Here is a 21,678-nt window from a genome sequence, read left to right on the forward strand (position 1 = left end):
CATTTTTATTGACTTGTATCATGTTCAGCCAAGTCATTTACCACGCATACGAACAGTGCCTTCAATCCCTCCATGATTTAATTTGCGTCCTTTTTTTAAGCAATTTATTGATGTTGTTTCGTGCTTTTTTTTCAAATAAGTTTTCGTAAATCGAGTATTTTTCTACTGTCGCCAGGTACCAGAATAAATCAACAAACGGCTGCATCATTTTAATTATTTATATAAACCATAAGCACGAATGGTTCGATTTTCGTCGAAATTGTGGACTTCATCTTTTCAGCTAATTAGATAATTTGTAAACCTCACAGGCAGTGTTTTTTTTAATGTGTTTTTTTTTTCAAATTTCTCCAGAGGTTTCCCAAATTTTGGACTTGCAACTTTTAGTATTTAAATGAAACCCTTGCGGTTTCTCAAAACTACTTAGCGGTCACCCAAACCAAACCTTAAAAAAACCTGCTCACAGATAATATTGGCAATATCTCTAAATAAGGTGGTCCGGTAGTATGTTATGAAAGAAAATATATTAGCTAACTCAACATACCGGTATAGCCAGGGTTACCATCTGCTCAGACCAAAACATAAGCACGGTACACCAAAAAAATAAGCACGCTACTAATAACCATGGCAAGATCTAGGATTCCGGGGATGTTTTAGGAAAAACGTCATGAAATAACAAACACGTATTTTGTATGCGGAAAACGTAGCTTAATCGCGCGAAGCGCGAAAAAAACTGCGTTTATTTGATCGAAATTGGTAAAACCTATTATTTAAGAGACCTGGCGCCTTAAGCTCGGGGCATTTTGTTTTGTAACAAAGTTTTGCTTGTAATAAAATTATTCATTGAATGATTTGCTGTAATGCTTCTAGGAAATTTTTTGCATCTTGTCGTAACATTGTGGGCACTAATGGCTGTTTTTCCATAGTCTCTACAGGTAAGTGTTTCCCAACGTTGGCTCTACCGCTCCCCTTTAGGCGGCGCCAAATCCACATTAAGGGGCCCAATGACCCATGGTTATCTAAACCAGTAGCTCTGCACAATATCGCTTTATAAACGCGTAAAATGGCTTGTAAGTGCAGCTTACTACTTTCACAATCCATTGTTATTATGTAATAATAATGCATTGTTTTATAATCTGGGTCAAAGAACTTGGTAAATATAAATAAATGAAGTTTCTCACTCCTCCGTGAAAGTGAAATAATTAATAAAGCACACTTTTGAGAAACTAAAATAAGACAAACTAAGCACACAACTATAAAATAAGCACGTTTCTTATAAATAAGCACATTAATGTTTTCTAAGACACTGCACCCGAAAATAAGCACAAATCTTAGAAATGAGCACGGTATGGCAACCCTGGGTATAGCTTATCCCAGCATGTAAAGCGCTGTCACAGCGTGTTGCACTTTTTTGGCTGTCACCTAAAGAAACGATTCTTTTCGAATATTTTATTTGACGTCAGCAACTTCTAACGTAGTAGCCTAACTTAACTCTTTAAAATATAAGTTGTCACAACATGCTGGAGTAAACCGCTATGTTAACTCGTTCAATTTGTCAAGGTTCAAGTTCTACTCGGCTAAGTTCCGGTTTGGCTCAATTGTCGAAAATTAGTTAAGGTTCGATTTCGGTTCGGGAAATTTCGGGCTCGGTTGCACTCCCTGGTTTAGGCTTACTCTTTAAAGACCTTCGAAATCGCCAATTTGACAAAATTATTAGGCCCCATAGGCGGCTGTACAACAGTGTACACATCCCAAAGCCTAATGAATAAGATACGGCCCTGTGCATTACAAAATTCATTTTTTAAGATAAAATTTGGTACATAAATAATAACAACAAAGCATGCTCACCTACCCTTAAAAAAACTATATATTTTACTCGCGGAGAATAAAGTAAGTATTTTAAGTAGAAGTCTTTTTTCCTAAAGTGTCATGGTTCAGTGACTTAATGGTTCGCGCCAAATTCGATGCACAATTCTTTAACCTGGAATAAGGGAAGCTGCTTTTGCCGCCTTTCCGACACAGGAAAACATTAGTTTTTAGATTTACCTCATGACCACATTAACAGCTGGTGAACACTCCTACCCAACTTACCATCATGGCGGATGTGATAGTTCCTGTTTCGAAAAAGCTTAAACAAGGTTAGTGAACTTCCTATATTCGAAATAGTGTTGTATAAAAATAGCTTTGCAAGTAAAAACACTTATGTGCGACTGCTAATTGATTTTGCAATAAGAGTCTAGTTTGTATTTGCAAGTAGTGAACTAATATATTTTTAAACTGTACTGAACTTAACTTCTCAGTTAGTTGGAAGAACTAACGCCTTTTTACATGGAATTGTTGAACAGTAAATATCCCAATTTTGTGCCCAATATGCATGTTGTGGCATATGCAGACCATTTCTTAATTTGTGTGAATACCTTATAAAACTGCACAAGTATTTTTGGCGCTGGACTATAATCCTACCACACTTTTGTCTGGGTTATATTGCTAATAATATTTGGGTTAGGGTGAGAGGTGAGAGTTTGAGTTTGGGTGGGTTAAGTATTATTATTATATTTATTCTAACATAATTATGCCTTTCCTTGCAGTTTAAACTTTGACTGTTCTCGTTTTGTTAGTGTTAAAATAAATGTGATAGAATTCTAGACCAGCGACGTGTTTTCTCCCTGGTGGCATAAACAACCGACCGCCGAATGGAATGAGTTGCAAACTGAGTGTTGGTTAGTCATAGCAAAAGGCTACCATGGGTCTGCCACTTAAAATAAGGACCAATGAAAAAAATTAGAAAACATTCTCATTTTTTTTTTAATTTTTAAACAATATTGGCACTGGTTTACAATCCTTCCACTTTTTCACAGTGACACAATAAGTTGTCAAAAATGAAATTGCAAATAAAATAAATATGGGAGAATAGATATAACAATAATATTTGTCCTACCTAAACCCAAAAGCTAACTGGCAACCTAACCCAAATATGTTAGCAACATAAACGTCCGGACGAATATGTGCTAGGATTCTAGACCAGCACCATAATATTTTCTACATTTAAGCATTTTTATTCAACACAACACTAGCTGTTCCAACTAACCAAGATACACCACAGATTAGGGTACCTCTTTTTCCCAGATTTCTTCACTCCCGAGAAACAATATTCAAAAATTAAAATTCCTGAAAATCCTGATGAAATTATTTGACTATTTGCGTTGGGGAATTTTAAAACGCAAAATCGGTCGCAAAAATAGGTCCTAAGACAGTGGGATTACGATGTCAATAAATATTCGGATTTTTGCCCCTTTCTTTTATGCCAAAACAACGGGGGCTTTGTGCAGTGACCTCTGTTTATGACTTCAATACAATTGCATTGAAAGTTCAAACACCAATCCTTTCGCTTTCCAAATTTAGCCCCTTTACTGTGCAGGGCGCATTTTAATTGGTTTAATAAATTTAATCAAGTACTTACGCTGGTAAGGGCAAATAAAGCAACTCAGACAATGACTTTTATATGTTAGGTAATATTTTTTCTTTATATCAGTCAAAAATTCAGGATCGTTATTTTTTGGGAAATCCCTCGCATTTATTACATTTTAGATTGTGTTTAAATTCCCAAACTGCTAAGGGCTGTCTAAGTCTCTTACACGTTTCTTATAACTTCTTAAACTCTAGAGAGTCACTTACTCGGTTGATATTTGTTAAGTATATTCACAAATCTCAGTACATACACAACATAATACAGTGAATCAAGCCATTTGTAAAACTGTATACAGTATAAGACCATATCGAATCCTGTGTAGCGTGGAAACCACTACTTGAGTGTTGTTCACACGATAGTGAAGCCCATCACGAGTGTTGTGATGTCGCCCGAATGCTTCGCGTGCCACACAAAATTCATTCGCGGGCCCCGTGTTCGTCACCCCTGCTATAGCATCATAGTCAATATTTTCATTTTTACATCTGATTTATATTGATAGCATGAATTATATTTTTAGCTCGACTTTCATTTGGCAGCCCGAAAAACTCTGGATCAGATGGAAACAAAGAAAACATTACCAACCATCAAAAGATGATCCTAAGTGGAAAATTAAATAAATCTAATCTCTCTTCAACAGAAAATATTTCGACTGAAGAAGAAATAAATTTTAAATCCTTGTCAAATAGCAAAAAAAGGTTTTATTTTGTTGTGTTGGTAATTTATTTGGAAAGTATGTCGTACAAGATTGTCGTTATAGATGTAGGTAATTTTGAATAAAGTTGTAAAATATACATACCAACCTGCTTTATGTGAAGATCCTATTTTCAATGTGTTTTGCTACTTTAACCTACTTTTATTTAGTGTATGTTTTATTATGTAATTTACAGTAGTCACTCCATCACAGTCAAAGCAGATGTACACACAACAATTCAATGTCCTGAAGTGTCTACCAGCATTAATTTGGAAGTTGGGGAAGACAATACTGAGGTTTAAAGATACATATTAACTAATTTAAATAGTACACAGAAAGCCATGGCATAAAAAAAAAAAAAAAGCGGCTTCAGAACAGCTAGATCACATTTGTAAACACTTACACACATATAAGTGTGCATGTTTCATTAAGTAGTTTAAAATGAGATTTTTATTAGTGCCGAATATCACTAGGCTATATATATGTTATCTATTTGCTGAATGTTTTGTTTGCCATACGTAAAATTGTCTGTATTTTGGCAATCCATTCTGTATCATTATGTTATATTACTAATCTTGTAAACACGTTTAATGGTTAAACATTTATTAGAAAAACTGCTCAATGATAGAAAGTACCATGGAAGACAATGAAGTCATTGACTTGCTTTCGGATCCAGAATGTGAAGCTTTGCAGGTTTCTGCCTAAAAAACTGAAATTATTCTTATGAATTTTCTCTAAATTCTACATTCTGTGGATTTAATCGTTTATAACCAGAACCCGCCCGAGCGTGTTGCAGATCCCAACCCTGTTCAGCACACCAATGATTGAAAGACCCATTTGTGAAAAATATATATAGATGACCCATGTCTCCTATCCTACTATCCATTAGCTCTTGATTTTATGTCCTAATCCATTGCATTTTTTTACGTCCTAATCTTTTTTAACCTAGATTTAATTCATTACATCTTGATTTTATGAGATATTTTAGTTGGGTTTTTAAGTGGAATATATGTGGACAATTACAAATCCAATCTATCTTTTATAATTTTTTTAATGTTGTTTTTTGGTATTTTTGTCTTAAGTATATATACAAATGTTGACAGTTTTTTAATAACGTATTTTAGGAGGCCACCCAGTCTGCAATGTCTGATGAAGTGGCTCGCAACATCGACAATGCGATCAATGCAGCAGTGGCGCGCTCTCTTAATGACAAAGAAGGTCTCATGGCGAGCTTAGCAGCGAAGGATTCCAAAAAGAGAAGACGGTCAAAATCTCCTGCTGCCCATTCCAGTGGAATATCCGACATTAGCAACAGTCCTGCTGTTGATCAAGAAAAATTATTGACAAACTCTAACCAACATCCAAATGTTGCCTGTTATTCTTCCGATACTGAGAACAAGCCCAAAAAGCCAAGAAGATCTGTCCTTGAACTGTTGCAAACGAGTCCTGCGATAAAGCCTTCTATTAAGGTTTCTCCACCGACTGACGGCCCACCAGAAAAATCTGAAACCAACAGTGGCACTGATGTTGAAATGATTGTGATCGACTCCACGCCTGAAACTGAAGAGGGGCTGTCTGAAAATAAAATTGCCAAAGAAGAAGCCACTGGAACACCAAGCAAAACATCCAATCTCAATGACCCAGCTGATAGTTCTGACAAGGTTTCCTCCGAGTCTTCTGCAACCCTTAATACTGCAAAAACCCCAAATGCCAAGCAGCGCTCTCCGGTAAAAAGAGTTTGTGTTTTGTGTGAGCTATTAGATAAGGTACTAATTGTTGTGTTTTTCTTCTTTAGACTCAAAAGCCTCGGAGCAGCAAGAAATCAAAAGAAGCAATGGTACGAGTAGTTTATTTTATTAGCATTATAAGAGTAGTGTGTTATTGTGTTATTTAGTAGCTACATTTGTACTAAATAAAAAATCAGACATATTGATATTAAGTTCAAATTGCAGAATCAAGAAAAAGAAGAGAAGCGTCGTTTAAAAGAGGAAGAAAAACACCAAAAAGAAATGGAAAAACTGGAACAGAAAAAGAAAAAGGTAGTTTTGTTAACTTTGATTGTTTGCTAATCTTTTAGAATGAATACAAAACACAACAAATATTCTAGGATAAAAACATTTAAAAATATTTTGCCTATATTTTGTAAATGATTGAGAAAAACAGTGGAAATTATTGTTTATGCTTACATGTATGTTTATTTAATATTGTTGACTCCAAACCAAGGACTTATACACAGTTATATAAAACACTCTTACTGCATAAATTCCACAAAAAAACATTTTATTTTTAAATTCATCTATAAAACACTGCAGGTTTTGTATTTTATTGACTCTAATTTTGTTTTCTGCAACACAGGAAGAAGAGAGGGCCATAAGGGAAGAAGAAAAACGAAAGATGAAGGAAGACATTGAGAGGCTTAAGGAAGAAAGAATGAAAAAGAAATTAGAAGAGCAGGAAAAAAAGAAAGCAGAAATGGAGTATGTTGTTATTTTAAAATAATCTTAAGTCATCAAGCAGAAAGCTTAAACCGTGACTACAATTTAGAAAAAAAAACAGTATTTTCAAGTTTGCTATGCGTGAATTAACTTATTTATATTCGTAGATAGTTTTAAGTAAATTCAACCTTCAAATTTGAATACTAGAAAAAAAATTGATAAAAACATCATGGCAATACACTAATCTATATATACATGTACAAACCGATGAGCTATGGTACCATAAAAAGAAAACCCATCTACTGTAATTGCATGATTAAGAACACAAGTAACTTAAAAAACTAAAATGACATCAAGTTAATTGTGCATTACCTGTTTGCATCCATATTTAATTTTCTTTGTTATTTGTAATACCTTTTTATTTTACTATTCAAGTTTTACGTTTATAAAACTAAGAAGTACGCTGCTATTACTGTGGCTATTTTTTTCATGTTCATCTATTTGTTTGATAGAGTAAAGAGATTGGAAAAGGAACAAAAAGATGAAGAGAAACAACGAGAAAAAGAAGCAAAAGAAGCAGAGAGGTTAAAGAAGGAGGAAGAAAAACAAAAAGTGGAAGAAGAGAAGGTTGCTTTTTTTCTTCGATTTTAATGGAATATTTGTGACTAACTTTTTGTGTTTTCTATTTGTCTCAGAAACGTATTAAGGAAAAGCAAGCATGTGCCTTCAAAAGCTTTTTCAAACCATCGCCAACAGAGAAAAAAGTTCAGGTTACATTCCTTGTTGATGTATTAATTAAAAAAATGTTTTTGAGTTGTTTAGTTTTTTCCAAATCTGACCGACAGATAAGTTTGGTATTTTAACTTGCTAATTTCAACTAAAATATATGTAAATTCGTAATTTACCTGGCAAAAATTAATACTCATTGTGACACATTTGTATTTTAGATACCCAGAGTGACAACAGGTCACTTTGTTCAGTTCCAACTGAAAAAAGGCATGGTTTTGGCTCCTGTGGTTAGGCACAAGCTCGCTTGTTCTAATGTAGAAAAGCTGGATGTCCTCATGGGAAAACAGGTAGACGCATAAGCACAAGTCTTTTTTCATCCTTTTGGTTTTGACCTTTAAATTTCGTTGCTAGTCAAGTGTTTAATTTGACTTATATAGCACATTTTTGCACTTGACAGATTTTATAAACTATTATGTGCATATTAAGAAAATTTTATGTCTGCTTTCTAACATATATACTATAGGGTAGAAACAAAGTCTTTCACAGGTCTTTAAAAACCCTATGTTTTTTTTCAAAGGGCTTTCAAAGGGAATTTAATTATATATGTAGTTATGTCGTAAGACTAGTTTTTAACTCTTTTTTACTGTGTTGAAACTGTTGACCATGGCTTTTATAATGTTCTGTTTTTGATTTATTTGAAAGAAAAACTCCGAGCAATCTAATTTTAGGCTTTTAAAAGGCTATAAATGTTGAACTTTCTTCATTAAACTGTGTGACATGCCGTAATATACTTGCAGTAACAAAGACACTTGTTAACTGAGTATTCACCCCAAAACACTGTTTTTAGTTGTAAAATATTTATATATAACTATTAGGAAAATTTCTCATACATTGATGATTTAAGAAGTGGTGTGAAGCCTTTCAGAAAAGAAAATGCAACCATTCCAAACAACAGCAAAACTCGCCTAAGGTAATTAACATCTGGGATAACATTTGGTGTTTTTTTAATGTTAATATCTAACAGTTTCTATTTGTGTTTAAATAAGCCTAATTAAACCTAAAGCCTAATTAAACCTAACTTAACAAACTTTGCCATATTTGTCTAAAATCTTGTATTTTTTATTTTTTTTTAAATAAATTCTTCAAAGATTAACAACGCCTAGAAAATATGTTGGGCCTATTGAAATCTTCATTCCATAAAAATATTAATAAATTTTTATTTTATGTTGGACAGTCTATCAGATGACGGACTTGAAATTGTCCAGATTGACGAGAGTAGTTGTTCAAGGAGAAGCGTTTTCAAGAGAAAGCTTCTCCAGTTTACGGAGAACAATCGACCTCCCTACTACGGAACCTGGAGAAAACTCAGCAAAGATATCAAGCCAAAAAACCCGTTTGCAAAAGACGAAGTGAGATTTGGTTTCGGAATGAAGTTCTTTATAGTTTTATGTGCTAAACACACCAGCAATTTTACATTAGTGTAGCAAACCTGTGTAGTTTTTTTTATTAAATTACAAGCTGAAATTGTTGGTATGAGTTCTACGCAATTTTAACTTTGCTTTTATAAGCCGTCATTTTAAAGCAGTATTTCTCAACCTTAGTAAGTATCTTTAATTACACTTCACGGCTTCCCAAGTCGTACGTGAACAGATTTTAGATCTTCTGGGGAGTTTAGGAATATAACGCTACTGTAAATTTATTTTGACTGTGGTAAGTTCTATTTTCCCTTTGTTACGTTTAATCATCATCCTATAATTTTTATGCCACTACCGTTTAGCACTTATGATTTATTTTTAGCCTTTATTAATACAGTTTTAAACTTAAAAGCAATTTAAGCAAAATAAAATTCGACTAGGTGCGCAAAAAGAGACGCCACCTGACTTAGAATCACTACATAAGAGTAATTGGTTGGTTGGCCCAATTATTGCTGCACACAAATCTTCCATTTATCTTCCAGGGTCAGCTCGATTACGAAGTTGATTCTGACGATGAATGGGAGGACCCTGGAGAAGGCGAAGATATCGCAAACAGTGATGGAGTAAGTAACTCTTTAAATTTATTCGGCTTCACATTTTTAGCTCTGCAAAGACGAAATTCGCTGTGAAAAACAGGAATGAGTTGGACTGAGGTCTCGGGGTTGGACTGAGGTCTCGGCTAAGACGGTTTATTTTGCTTAAACACAGGACTGGAGTAAAACTCTGTGTAACAACCAGAGTCTCGAGTCCGACGTGTGCATGAGTACTACCAAATTTAGAAACCGCCAAAGCCGCAAACTATAAATTGTAAAGATTGGCTAACAGGGTGGTCCAAACCAAGGCCCGCGGGCCATATGACTGTGGCCCGCGACATCATTTTTTGTGGCCCGCGAGCACTGAACCATTGCAATGCGTACCTTAAGGTTTTAATCCAGCGGTTCTCAACCAGTGGGCCATGGCTCAAGTTCGGATTAAGGGTCGTGTCAAGAACGCCTAATTTTTGGAATGTTGTAGCCTTTTTTTGGGAATGTTGGATTTGAATTTTTGGAGTGTTGGATTGAAAGTCGCAGTACATCCTATGTGCAATTTGTTTTAAATGGCTTATTTGCGAACTTATAAGTTATAGTTGCGTTTTGTTTTCCGTCTTTTCAATGGACCACTAAACATAACATAAAAAGTGCGACGCTATACCAATTACTACTTTTGCAACTTTAAAGTAAATGAACGATAAAATATATCGCGCTTCTAGAAAGTATTATTTTACAGGTTTTCACTGCGACTTAAGGCTAACGCCTGACAAAATTGATCTAGTTTAAAAAAAAATACCCTTTGGAGTTTGACAAATTTAACAACATAAGTTTTTTAAGAGATAATAAACATAATTCCACCCTTTTTCAGGAGGAGGAAACCGAAAAGGATGAAGATGACGAGGAGGATGGATTTTTTGTTCCTCATGGTTACCTCTCCGACGATGAGGGCCTTGATGCAGATGTAAGTTATCCTTAATATGCCATTAATATCTTGGCTTTTTTTTAGATAGACCCAAGTTTTCCTAATATCAAGCCCACTGCACACCTGTACAAAAGCTGCAGCTGGTCATACATTTTTTAAGTTTATCCTTGATTTATTATATAGATATAGTTTTCAAACAAAATTATTCATTTAACAAAAAATATGTTTAAGCTTGCAAGACCAAACGCTTGCAAATATTGTTCAATCAATTGTCACAAAAAGTGACTCACAAATTATATTGATTTATTGTCAAAAAGTTTCAATAATCTGTAACTCATTCCTAAACTTTTATTGTTCAGGGCGAAGGGTCGGAAGAGCTGTCGGAACAAAAGCTAAAAATGAAGCAGCAGGAATTCGAGAACTCGTTCAAGCAGCGAGTGAAGGCGCTCAAGCCGGTGGTGGTCGGGTGCGTGTGGCCAGATGTACAGGATAGCTTCCAGAAAAGCCAGCTGGAGTTACTGCAGCAGTTCGAGGTAAATTTAAGAACATTCTAGTCCAGCGGTTCTCAGCCAGTGGGCCATGGCTCACTGGTGGGCCAAAAGAACATTTTAGGTTGGCCACAGATCAATTTAAAAAAGCTAGATATTTAATTTAACAGGAATAATGGCTTGGGGAGGAATAAAAAGGGAATGTAAATTTCTTGTTCAACCGCAAGTGTCTTACTATGCACGATTGAATAAATAATCTGTTTTGAAATATGTTTTGCTTTGTTCTAAACTTGTTCTAAACCGATTTTACAGTTTTTTTCTTTCATGAAACTATCGGGCCACAGAATTTTTTTGCAACGTAAATGGGCCACGAAAGAAAAAAGGTTCAGAACCACTGTTCTAGTCCTACATGAAACAGTGATCTAGTAAGTGTTTGGTGTTTAAAAGGCATTATTTTCTCGTATTTTTATTATTTTTTCTCCAGTTTGCCAAAATGCAATTGAGGTGCTTCTCTTAGGCCAACCATTAGACTTATAATTTACGACCAGTGCTGCGTTTTCGGTTCCCTTATTTTTATGTTGTTTGTCACCGCTCATAAAATTTCACCAATGTAAATCATCGATTACAGGTCCCTTGTTTTTATGTATTGTAAAGCTTCGCTTATCGTTCGTTGTTTTTATATATTAATTAGCCTCTGCTCATTGTAATTGTTTTTCGTAAAACATGTCAACCATGCGTTGTATAACGCATGTTTGAATAAATAAACTAATTTTAACAAGAAAATATAGTGCCACAGAAATTTGCAGTGGATGACTGGGAAGTTTAATAGTAATTTTTAACAACACCGAATTTTTTTTTTAATTTTAATCGAACAAGAGTCCACAGCAAAGCAATTTCACTTATACGAATTTTAATTGAGCAATTCGTTTTCAAGGTTATGACTTTTGTCGACACGCCAATCGATTTTGAACCGCCGCAAGTCACAAACTCGTCACAAGGTGGCAACGAAGCGACGCCCAAAGCATCGAAACAACCGCGGAACGTTCCAGAAGAAGGTTTGGGCTTGGTTTATATTTCTACATGCTAGATTAGTGAGTGGAAGCTATGAGATACACCACCACTTGGTTTTGGTTTTCAGATTTTACACTGTTGTAATGACTCGAATCATTGACTTGACTTCAGTCATTTGGCCAAAACAACTTAACTTGAGTTAAGTCTTTCGGACAAATGACTTGACTTAAGTCTTTTGAACAAATGTCTTTGGTTGAAATGAAGTGTTTTCTTTAAGTATTTTTGTTAAAAAATTGGGCTATTCATCCAAATTTTTGCTCATAAAACAATTTGCTTGCCATCGGTTGCGTTTTTCCTATATTTTTTAGTTGAGGTATTGCTCATATTCGTACAAGTTGGTCAAAAGATTTTCGGCATCTCGTTCAACAATATATTTTACGTATTGTTTGCGGGTCACAACAATAGGCTACATGAGTGCTAGGAAAATAAAAAAATGCTAGAAAGTCTCCAACCTTTGCTAAAGTTTGTTAAATATTTGATACTTTTATTTATATTTCAATATATTTAAAAAAAAATTTGGTCCTGTTTAATATAATGCATTTATAATTTTGTTAGTGTAATATATTTTATGTGCTGCTTGATAGTAAACAAAACCCAATAGCTTCATGTAGTTTTGAAGTGCTATTGTACTATGCATGCTCACAGTGGTTAAACATTTTTAACTGGACCAAGTTGTTTGAGGCAGATGTATTTATTACAGTTATAGGCACTATAATGAATCATTAAGTCGAAAAGAGTGTAGCAAAGCGACATCATCTTGATAAATACGTTTTAACATAAGCTGATGATGATACAAGTGGGTATCGAAATATGTTTATCAAGATGATGTCGATTTAGTCGACCTTTTGGCTTTGAGATTCATTATCAAGCTACATTACAGATCAGTGCCTAAGATTATTTAGAATTCTATTTTTGAAGCAAAATCTTTGCTGTAAGAACCTAAATTACAGTCTTTGTTTACCATGCATTTTACCGAAAAAAAAAACAACAACAAATGTCCAATGCCGCTATCGTATAAACCAGGGTTTCTCAACCGTGGCCCTCGGCCACTCTGGGGGGCCACGGAGCGGTGTTTGGGGGGCCACGGGCAGAACTCTTAACCTAGGTCATGGTATTACAAAAGTTCTTCCGTTTATATAGGGTAATTGAAAACGATATAATTTATTCGTTTAATCGCAGAAAATTTGGATCAACGCAGCCTATCACTGTGGCGAACCATATATACTGTGCTGCAGCTTCAAATGCAGTCATATATGCGGCGTTAGCGTTTTTACCGGCGACCATACTGGCTGATAACTTTCGCCTAATTATTAGGGGTCCGTTAAATGCAGTTGGGCGAGCAACTAACGTGTAATGTCAGGTACAGATATTTCCTTTAAGGGCGTTAGGTTGCAAAACAAGCATTTCATTGTAAAACGAGAAGTAAAACAAGTGAAAACAGTAACACGTTAAATACCATGCTAGGCATTTTTATGGCCAGGGGGCCACGAGAGTTAAGAGCCTAACAAAGGGGGCCACGAAGCATTATAGGTTGAGAACCACTGGTATAAACCGTGTACAGATTTCTATCCGCCATACCGCAATGCTTTTGTGTTTTAGCTCTACCCGACCTGATTCGCATGGTGCACGGCAATCCACACAGCGCGGCCAAGCTGGTAAAGGAGTTCCAAGCCTACTGGAGAATGAAGAATACAAACGAGCTACCTCACAACGCTGGACCCGTGGATGAGAATGAGAACTCTTCGAACTCTAACGGTAACTTTGAATTGTAGCAAAGTCGTCGCGATGTATACATTGTTCTTTTGTAATGCATATTAACATGATTGGTTTCGTTTTTGTCCCACAAGAAGGACATTTTTTCAAGACATGGGCAATATCCAATATAATTTTATCGACTTTAAAAATGCGTTCTCCGCTTTTAATAAACGAGAAATGTTTTATTTTTTTTTGCTTAAACTCACACCAGAATCACCGACAACCGACCATGTTTACCTTAAGAAAAGTTTCTCAACTTGGAGTCTAGTCGTGCACGCTTTCCTGTATTCCTAATTTGGGCAGTTTTTAGAATCTCTTGAAACAATGACCTAAAACACTGTTTCTCAACAAATGCGTCGCGACCAAAATGTGGTCGCCGATTGCAATAGTTACATATGGTTAGATTTACTGAGATTGGTCTGAGAAAGTTTTCTACAGTGTAAGAAATACAATGACATTGCTGATATTAACTGAAATCGCACTAAAATACTAATTTCCAAAGTTTTGTTTTATTGCAAAAAATTCACTTGGAAAGATAGTCGGGTTCGCAAAAGGTTCGCTGTTGTACTTACGCTTTAGTTTTTGAGTGGCCGCGAAAAAATGTTGAGGAGCACTAAAAAAAGAAAAAAAGGTTGATAAACGGTTGAGTGACCCAAAAACACATGAAATGTAATTTTATTATTTTCCAGCGATGGACACGAGCGTTGACCCCTCGGACAGTGAAGTCGCTCAGATCACCTCAAGCCACCCCAGCGCCAACACTAGCCCCGCCAAGTCGTCCCTCGCACCCACCCCCGAGCCCCAGGGGGCTTCCCCGAGGGTGGTCAAGTCGCGAGACGCCTCGCCGTCGAGAAGCAGCAGTCTGGCCGACGTGACGATATTCACGCCGCAGGAGAAGGGTCCGTTTTGGATCCCGAAGAGCCAGCTGATGCGCAAGATGAAGGAGATTGGCGTGTACGGACGAAGGGATAACCTCTCGCGATCCTGCTGGTGAGATTCTGCTTTTGTTTGTTTGTTTGCCCATAATTTGGATGTTTTTAGTTTTGTTGGCTATTCGTAACTGTTGTTAAATGAATAGTTATCTTCTCCCGAGTAAATTGCTGTTTTTCCGTGCTTCGAAAAAAAATTGGAAAACGTGAGAAAAATATTTCTTTAAAAAAAGATCATATTAGGCTAAAATATCTTTGGGGCGCCTTAACGTGTGTATTTTGAAACTTCACATTTAAAATGTCTGCCACGAAAGCCAAATGTAATTTTAACTTTTTAAAATGCCTATAATGATATAATTATAATCGATAAAGTTTCTCTCGTATTCTTATAGTTCCTAACATTCGATTGCGGTTTATTTTTATTAGTAACTTACGAGGCTGTTTATTATACAGTCAACATATATTTCTACTTTATCTGAAAACAAACATTTTGCTTTGTCACAATTCAAATAAGAAGTCAGATTTTCTTATTCAAGGCAAATTGGTCCCTTTATTGCGTTATTTTGTTGTGCTTTTTACAATAGGTTTGTCTTCACGATGTGTTCGACAAGTAAAAAAATATTTTTTGAAGGAAAGGATCATATTAGGCAAAATTCTCTTCGTGTTTCAAAACTAAACGTTAAACAAATTTGTTTGTACTTTTTTACCCTATAGGTTTGTCCTCGACGAGGTCTTTGATAAGTATTCGCTCGACCACGAAAAATTCCCGGTGCCCTGTCGCTGGCGTTACGTCACAAAAGTGCCCGAAATCAAGTTCGTCGCCCTCCCGGAAATCCCCACTTCCACTGGGGCCCCTGCCGCGAGCCCTGCGACCCCCGCTGGGGCCGAATTGCCGCCCAAAGAACCCCCGGTCACCAAGCCAGTGGCCATCCCCAGTATCAGCAAGTTCACTACCAAGGTTTCGGCTCAGGACTTGCTCGAGCAATCTATGCAAAAGTGAGTCGCTTTTTTAAAGTCGCTTTTTTTTTTCTTTTTTTTTTGTTGTTGCTGTTGGGTTATATCAGATTTTTTCAACCGGTGTTCCGAGGAACACTAGTGTTCCGTTAAAGACGTCCAGGTGTTCAGCAACAAATTTATTAATTGGAGCAATGTGTTAAAAAACAATAGGCGTAAGTAGCTTTAACACACATTGGGATTAAGTAATTTTTTTTTGTAAGGTAACTAACTATGATATCCACTATCACAGTTTAAATGTGCCATCGTGATTTGTTTTATTTATTGATGTGTAATACTGAGATAACAATTGCGTGTCCCTGCTGTTATTAAGCCCGAAATATCCATTTTGTGCTCATCCAAACAGACCTAGATATCGCACTAAGAAAAACTAAAATTGAATAATTGTTGCTTTGTTTTTTTCTTAATACATTATTATAATTCGTTTTTTGGTTTTCCACAAAATTATTTATTGCATAAAGTGTTCGTGACCCAAAATAGTTAAAAAAAACTCCGGGCTATGGCATAGGAGGTTATACTTATGCAACTTTTTTCTATTCCACTGAACAGTGGACCGCAATTTTTCGGAATGTTGCACTTGTTGTACTGGTAGTCTAGACTGTAGAGTAATAAGACCATAAAAAATACCACACAAAAACGAAAATTCATTTCCAGCAATTATGTATTAACCTTCTCTTTGGCTTCTTTAACCGCTCTATACCGTTATTCGTCTGACCTTTTGGTCATACACTGGACTACGTCTTTGCTAGCCATGCCCCCCAGCGCCTGACTCCGTAAAGTGGGTTTCGTACCGACGCCTGTAAAGCACATCCCCAATAAGCTCAGTTTGTTTTTGATCGAGTGGTATGTTGCCTTATGTAATGTTTTAACTTGTGATTTAGAGACAAGATGGAGAAAGAGAAACAAGCCCAACAGGAACAGTCGGTTGCCGCCATCAGCCAGTTCGCAACAACAAAGGTTGGTCTATTGTTTACTGACGTCACTGGCGCGTGATCTTGTCCTTCAACTTCCTTGTTGGTGTAATTTTTTAATGAACAATTTGGTTGGATGTTTTATATACAAAGCTAGCTGACGCCAATCGTCCGCGAAGAAAATCTTAAAAACTAACTACCACAACTACGTTAAAAACTATTTCAACTTTGTTATTTCTCTCAGAATTAGAAACTTAGAATGATAAAAATTGCGTCCCACCTTTTATAAGTCAGGTTTGGATATATTTCAGCCACATTAACTAATTACGTTAAAGGGCGTATCGAAGCGTCTTTATTATGATGAGGTCGATTAACTCGGCCTTTTTGGTTTTGAGATTCATCAGTGTGGTATAACCTTTTTTTATCGATTTTTCAACTAACCATAAAAAGCGCAAACATTAGCGAACCAAAACGCTATTGCTATTTAATAAAACCCTTCCGAAGAAGTTTAACTCCTTGAATTTAACTTCCTTTATTAACAAATCGAAACGCTATCACTATGCTGTAAAACCCTTTAAAGAAATTCAACCTCTTCAATTCTCGGCGAGGCTCACTCTTTTATTTGTCGGCAGGTGTCGCCAGAGGACCTGATCGAGAGCTCGCGTCGCAAGATGGCGGCCAGTGAGGACAGCAGCCGCAGGGTGGAGCTCACAACAATCGCGCTGGCCTCGCCCCAGTCGCAACCATGGAACACCGAGCCGGTTAACGAAGGGAATGCCCCTCATGGCTGCTTCGGCCTTCCGACGCACGCCGCATTCAAAACCTTTTTCGACAAGAAGCCCGCACAAAAAGCGGTCGGTGATTATTCTGTGTTTCGCGCGGTTTTTTTTCAGTCCTGGTTTTTAGGCGAGTTTAAAGATCCCGTGGGCGTGCTTTTATGCCATTTTTAGGTGGGAATGAAACGAGGACATGGGCCTTTCGTCGAGATAATCCTTAAAAAAATAAAAATGGCCATTTTTTATGGTTTTATGAAGAATAATTTTGGTTTAATGCGCGATTTGGTCAAACTTTGTGTGTGAAAAAATAAATCGCGCTTTGAAAAAAGACAAATACTGTATTTCAGTGATTGTTTTTTATCCCAGGCACGGTGAAGTATGAGACATTTAGGACACTAGCTGAAAATAGGTCGAATTTGATTTAAATATTAGGTTTAGCAATTGTCAAACGCAAGTTAGATGTATTGTATATATTTATCCGAAGATTTATTTTACTTGTCATCTTTGACAATCTTGTAAATGCCATAGTGCAGAATTGAACTTCTTTCGAAGGTTGTTTTTCTATGACATTTTAGCGGTCGACCGATATTACATTTTCGGGACGATATCGATACTCAATTTTTCAATTTTTTGTCAACCGATACCCGACACCGATACCGATTTTTTCACATAATTGGGATATTGTAAAAATTTAAATGAATTAACAATAAAATCGTAATAAATTCCACTTTTACAAATTTTATTTTACATATTAACTTTGCGTGATGTTCCCCGCAACCGAAATTCAAATGCAAACCTCTAGGAAATTTATTTGCTTTTTAGGTAAATAAATAAAATATTTTCTTGAAATTTGGACAAAATTATTGGCCTAAATTTACCAAAACCGACATATCGGTATGGAGCGCCGAAACGATATATATATATTATATATCTAGTTGGTTTGTTTTATTTCAACTCAATTTTCGCGTTTACAGGAAAGCAAGGGTAGCAGCAGGGTGAGTTTAAACTTCGCCGCCACACCAAGTGCCGAAAACAAAGTTCCTGAACCGATCAATTCCGGCAAAGACGCCCTGAACCCAACAGCGCCTCCTGTGGACGACGCAAACAGTGGCGTCATGGAAACCGAGTAGAAACCTATATCTTCCTAACTGTAGAACAATTTCTTAACCTCTTTAATTCATTCTCGCGTAGCCCTATTTTCGAGGCACTAGATCTTGTTTTTCGCCGTATTCCCTTTCTATTCTGTGTAACAATTATGTGTTTTTGTCGTTCTCTTTTCGCGTGCAACTTCAAGCCAACCCAACGCTTGTTACGATGGCCGTCGTGTGGTGAGTTTGTTCTTGGTCCGACCGAACCGTTTGAGACTTGTCGACGCATAACCATTCCTTCGCTGGCTTGTGGAATTTACAAATATAAGTGCTGCGTAGGTCGCACATGAGCCAGTGATATTCAGTCTCGGATTTTTTTATTGAAAATCTTCCATGGAAATTGATGTACGTTTAAATTAATCAATCGAAAATCACCATTTTGTGCATGATAAACACACAAAAAGAATGGTGAGTTGTTTACCATTGCTGGTTTTTTTTAACTTTAAAGTAATATATAATGCGGTAACAAGGCGTTGAATCAACGACGTCATTCTGTGGCCAGGGCATTGAGTTTTAAGTTGTTCTCTGGTTGTTACTTTGACCGTTGCAACAAACTTGCGGTAACTGGTTCGCCGTCACCCACTTATAAACCCAAATTTCGTTTGACACGAAAGCTCTTAATTCGTTTACTGTCTGGAAATTTTGCTGCTTTATCGACCGCCTCCGTTTTGACATTTGTATTTCTAAATCTGCGCAAGCCTCCGAGACTTTGCGATGGCTTAAGCGGCCGCGGAGCGTCACGACAGAGTCTGGGGTCTTTTGCAAGTCGAACGCGGCGACTCGACTTTGGCTGGGATTAGTTTTTCTTAATGTGCCTTGTCGGCGACCAGCAACATTCGATGTCGTCGTCGCTTGCTGCCTCGGCCTTGTAAGGTAGCGCTTTACCTCTGGGTTGGAGCCTTGGCGGGCTTGCGGCGGATCTAGCGACAGCTTTTGCGAGCGCCAATAAACTGGAATGCACGAAAGCGTGGTTTGCGTTGATTCTTTGTTCAAGATTGCGGAATGACTCATTCGTTGTAAGGCCTTTGGCGGATAAGAATCGAAAACTTGCTACTGCTGTAGTGCATACAGGTTTTTCCCGAAGGTTTCGTTATCCAGTTAAGTGTTTCTTGATTTTCTGTAACTCGCGCCACACAAAGAAAATCAAAAAAAGTTCGTGGCACGCTTTTTGCAAAGAGCAATACCAAAAATTGGCAAAAGACGCTAATGCAGGGCACAGCAATAGGTAAATACCATGACGACATGAGTTTTACAAAGAATAGTGTGAGTTTAAATCTCGCATGAAAATGAGTGATATGGAAAAGTTTATTCAGCTAAATTACAGAAATACAGGCTTTACACTTGATAATCTCTAAAGATACACCAATTTGTTGCGACACACAGATTTAGAATCACACGCACAGTCGTTAAAATAGTTCGAAGGTTTTCTTAATGGCAGCTATAAAATTTAAGGACGTTTATTCGATGCAAACAGTACGAGCTAGCGCGATTGGGTTTACCATAATGTGATTTAAATACACAACGCGTGTTATTTTATATTCTTGTCAAATGACAGTCTACAGGTTTAAATGTATTTTATCTAAAATACATCACGAGTGTGCATGGAATCTACATACTCTAACGATAGTATCAAACATAAAGTAAGATAATATCTATTCATTATAAAGGGAGAAATATCATTTCAGGTGGCACCTTCGGGTATAAAGAGTAAAAAATGCCTTGTTTTGGTGGCCCGGCAAACAATTTAAACTTGTTGAGAAAAAAACGCCCATGTCAACCACAACAAATCATGAAAACCTGTCGTTGTCTCATGCAATAACTTCAAATTATAATTTTTTCCTTAGATGGTGTCAGACCCAATTTGCATGGAACTTGTTTTGCGCCGGGAGTTCGCTTTGTAGTTTTCCTGATGTAAAGTTCAACACAGGCGGACCCTGAAAAACAATCCAAAGTCAATAGCACATTGCCCAGGCGACTGGCGTTTCGCGTAACCCATATGGTATTTATCTTTTAGCGCCCCGATCAAACGTTAACTAGTAAGACACCGAAGCCTGTTGACTGAAAGCCGCTGACACGTTGGAATACACATCTAAGAAGTTTCTTGTTAGACAGCCACTGACGACAGCTGCTTTACCGCATTAGCCCATAGGAGGCAGCAGCGGTGTTAGGCATTAGCGTTAGAAACTTTATGTGCTCGAATTGGCCAAAACCACCGCAGGCGGAGTATTGAGGGTAAATTATTTATGCAAGGCTCATAACAATGTCTACAAAGCGTATAGGCAGTCACGCACCTCGTCTCCGCTTCATAACGGTCCGCAAAAATCGTAAAAATCGCGCAGGCAATAAGTGGAATTATGGTTTCAGCCTTTGTAAGGCACGAAAACTTGTGCACAATAGTTTTTCGAACTTGGATTTCAATCAAACCTTCGTTAAAATAAGGAATACCATTAACGTTTTTATTTTGAGAAGTGGGCCGTTTTCGATTTAGTTGATAATTAGATACATACTTTTAAATTTACTAAAAAATAACACTTTGCGCTTAATTAAAGATTTCTGGTTAAAATGTGCTTGTTTGCAACGTTTTCTAGTTTCGTAGTCGTAGCTCGTCGCAATTTTTCTTAAGCTTTCGATCAGGGCCGGACCTCGCGCTTACCTATGGCCGAGAGGTCAACACCGACAGATGTCCGTCAGTCGAAAGTGTCGAGTCCGGCGCCGGCTGCGACGCACTGCCTTCAGTCAGTAAGTCAGCTGTGCGCTGATCGATGACGAGGGCTTGTGGTAAAATGTTGCAGTGGCTATTTTCTTGCGGCGCTTACTCTGCTATCCGCTTCACCTTCAGTCCTGGTGGGAAAGGTTTACAGCTCAGCTTATCGATTACCGTTTTGGGTTTTCACGCAGCTCGATGCTTCTTGGGCGAATTACGCCCCCCTGTAATCGTTTTGTATCGATATTGTGCGCTTTTAAACGATAACATTTCCATCTGCGTCCTTCAGTAAATGTGTATAGCTACCGAATAGGCAGTCTGGCTACCTGTCGAGTGTCGGCCTGGTGTTGCTTTAGCGGACGGCTGTTTGCTTTGACAAAGGCGCAAATTTGTCGGTAAGCCAGCTGAAGATCGCAACCTCTTAGCGCAAACAAACCGCAGGCGATGAGACCAAGAGCTCCATGTTAGTTTTGACGCTCTCGCTTAAGGCGAGCGCCGGCCGGCAAATTAAGTTTAAATCGGATTACATTGTATAAAGGTATAGAGCGGCATGTCATCGAGGACTAGTGTAAGGTAGTCGTGTGCGCAGTATATCCGTATTTATTTTTGTCTATAGCAGCGACGATATATGTTA

At 37.2% G+C, this 21,678-nt stretch overlaps 1 protein-coding gene across 1 annotated transcript; it reads left to right on the forward strand.

Annotated features, from left to right (window-relative positions):
• Positions 1-1,994: 1,994 nt before the first annotated feature.
• On the forward strand, positions 1,995-17,156 carry LOC146169656 (uncharacterized; the record flags this gene model as incomplete). Its single annotated transcript, XM_083386776.1, has 22 exons — positions 1,995-2,135; positions 3,984-4,161; positions 4,354-4,453; positions 4,767-4,850; positions 5,282-5,884; positions 5,953-5,994; positions 6,110-6,196; positions 6,513-6,634; positions 7,105-7,219; positions 7,288-7,362; positions 7,540-7,668; positions 8,197-8,291; positions 8,556-8,730; positions 9,279-9,359; positions 10,195-10,287; positions 10,608-10,781; positions 11,671-11,791; positions 13,407-13,562; positions 14,252-14,552; positions 15,206-15,487; positions 16,387-16,462; positions 17,049-17,156. Coding segments are annotated over exons 1-22 (3,240 nt in total), but the record flags the coding sequence as incomplete, so codon positions are not given.
• Positions 17,157-21,678: the final 4,522 nt, after the last annotated feature.

Source organism: Ascidiella aspersa, chromosome 1, assembly GCF_963924565.1.
Source record: "Ascidiella aspersa chromosome 1, kaAscAspe10.2, whole genome shotgun sequence".
In the NCBI taxonomy this organism is placed as follows: Eukaryota; Metazoa; Chordata; class Ascidiacea; order Phlebobranchia; family Ascidiidae; genus Ascidiella; species Ascidiella aspersa.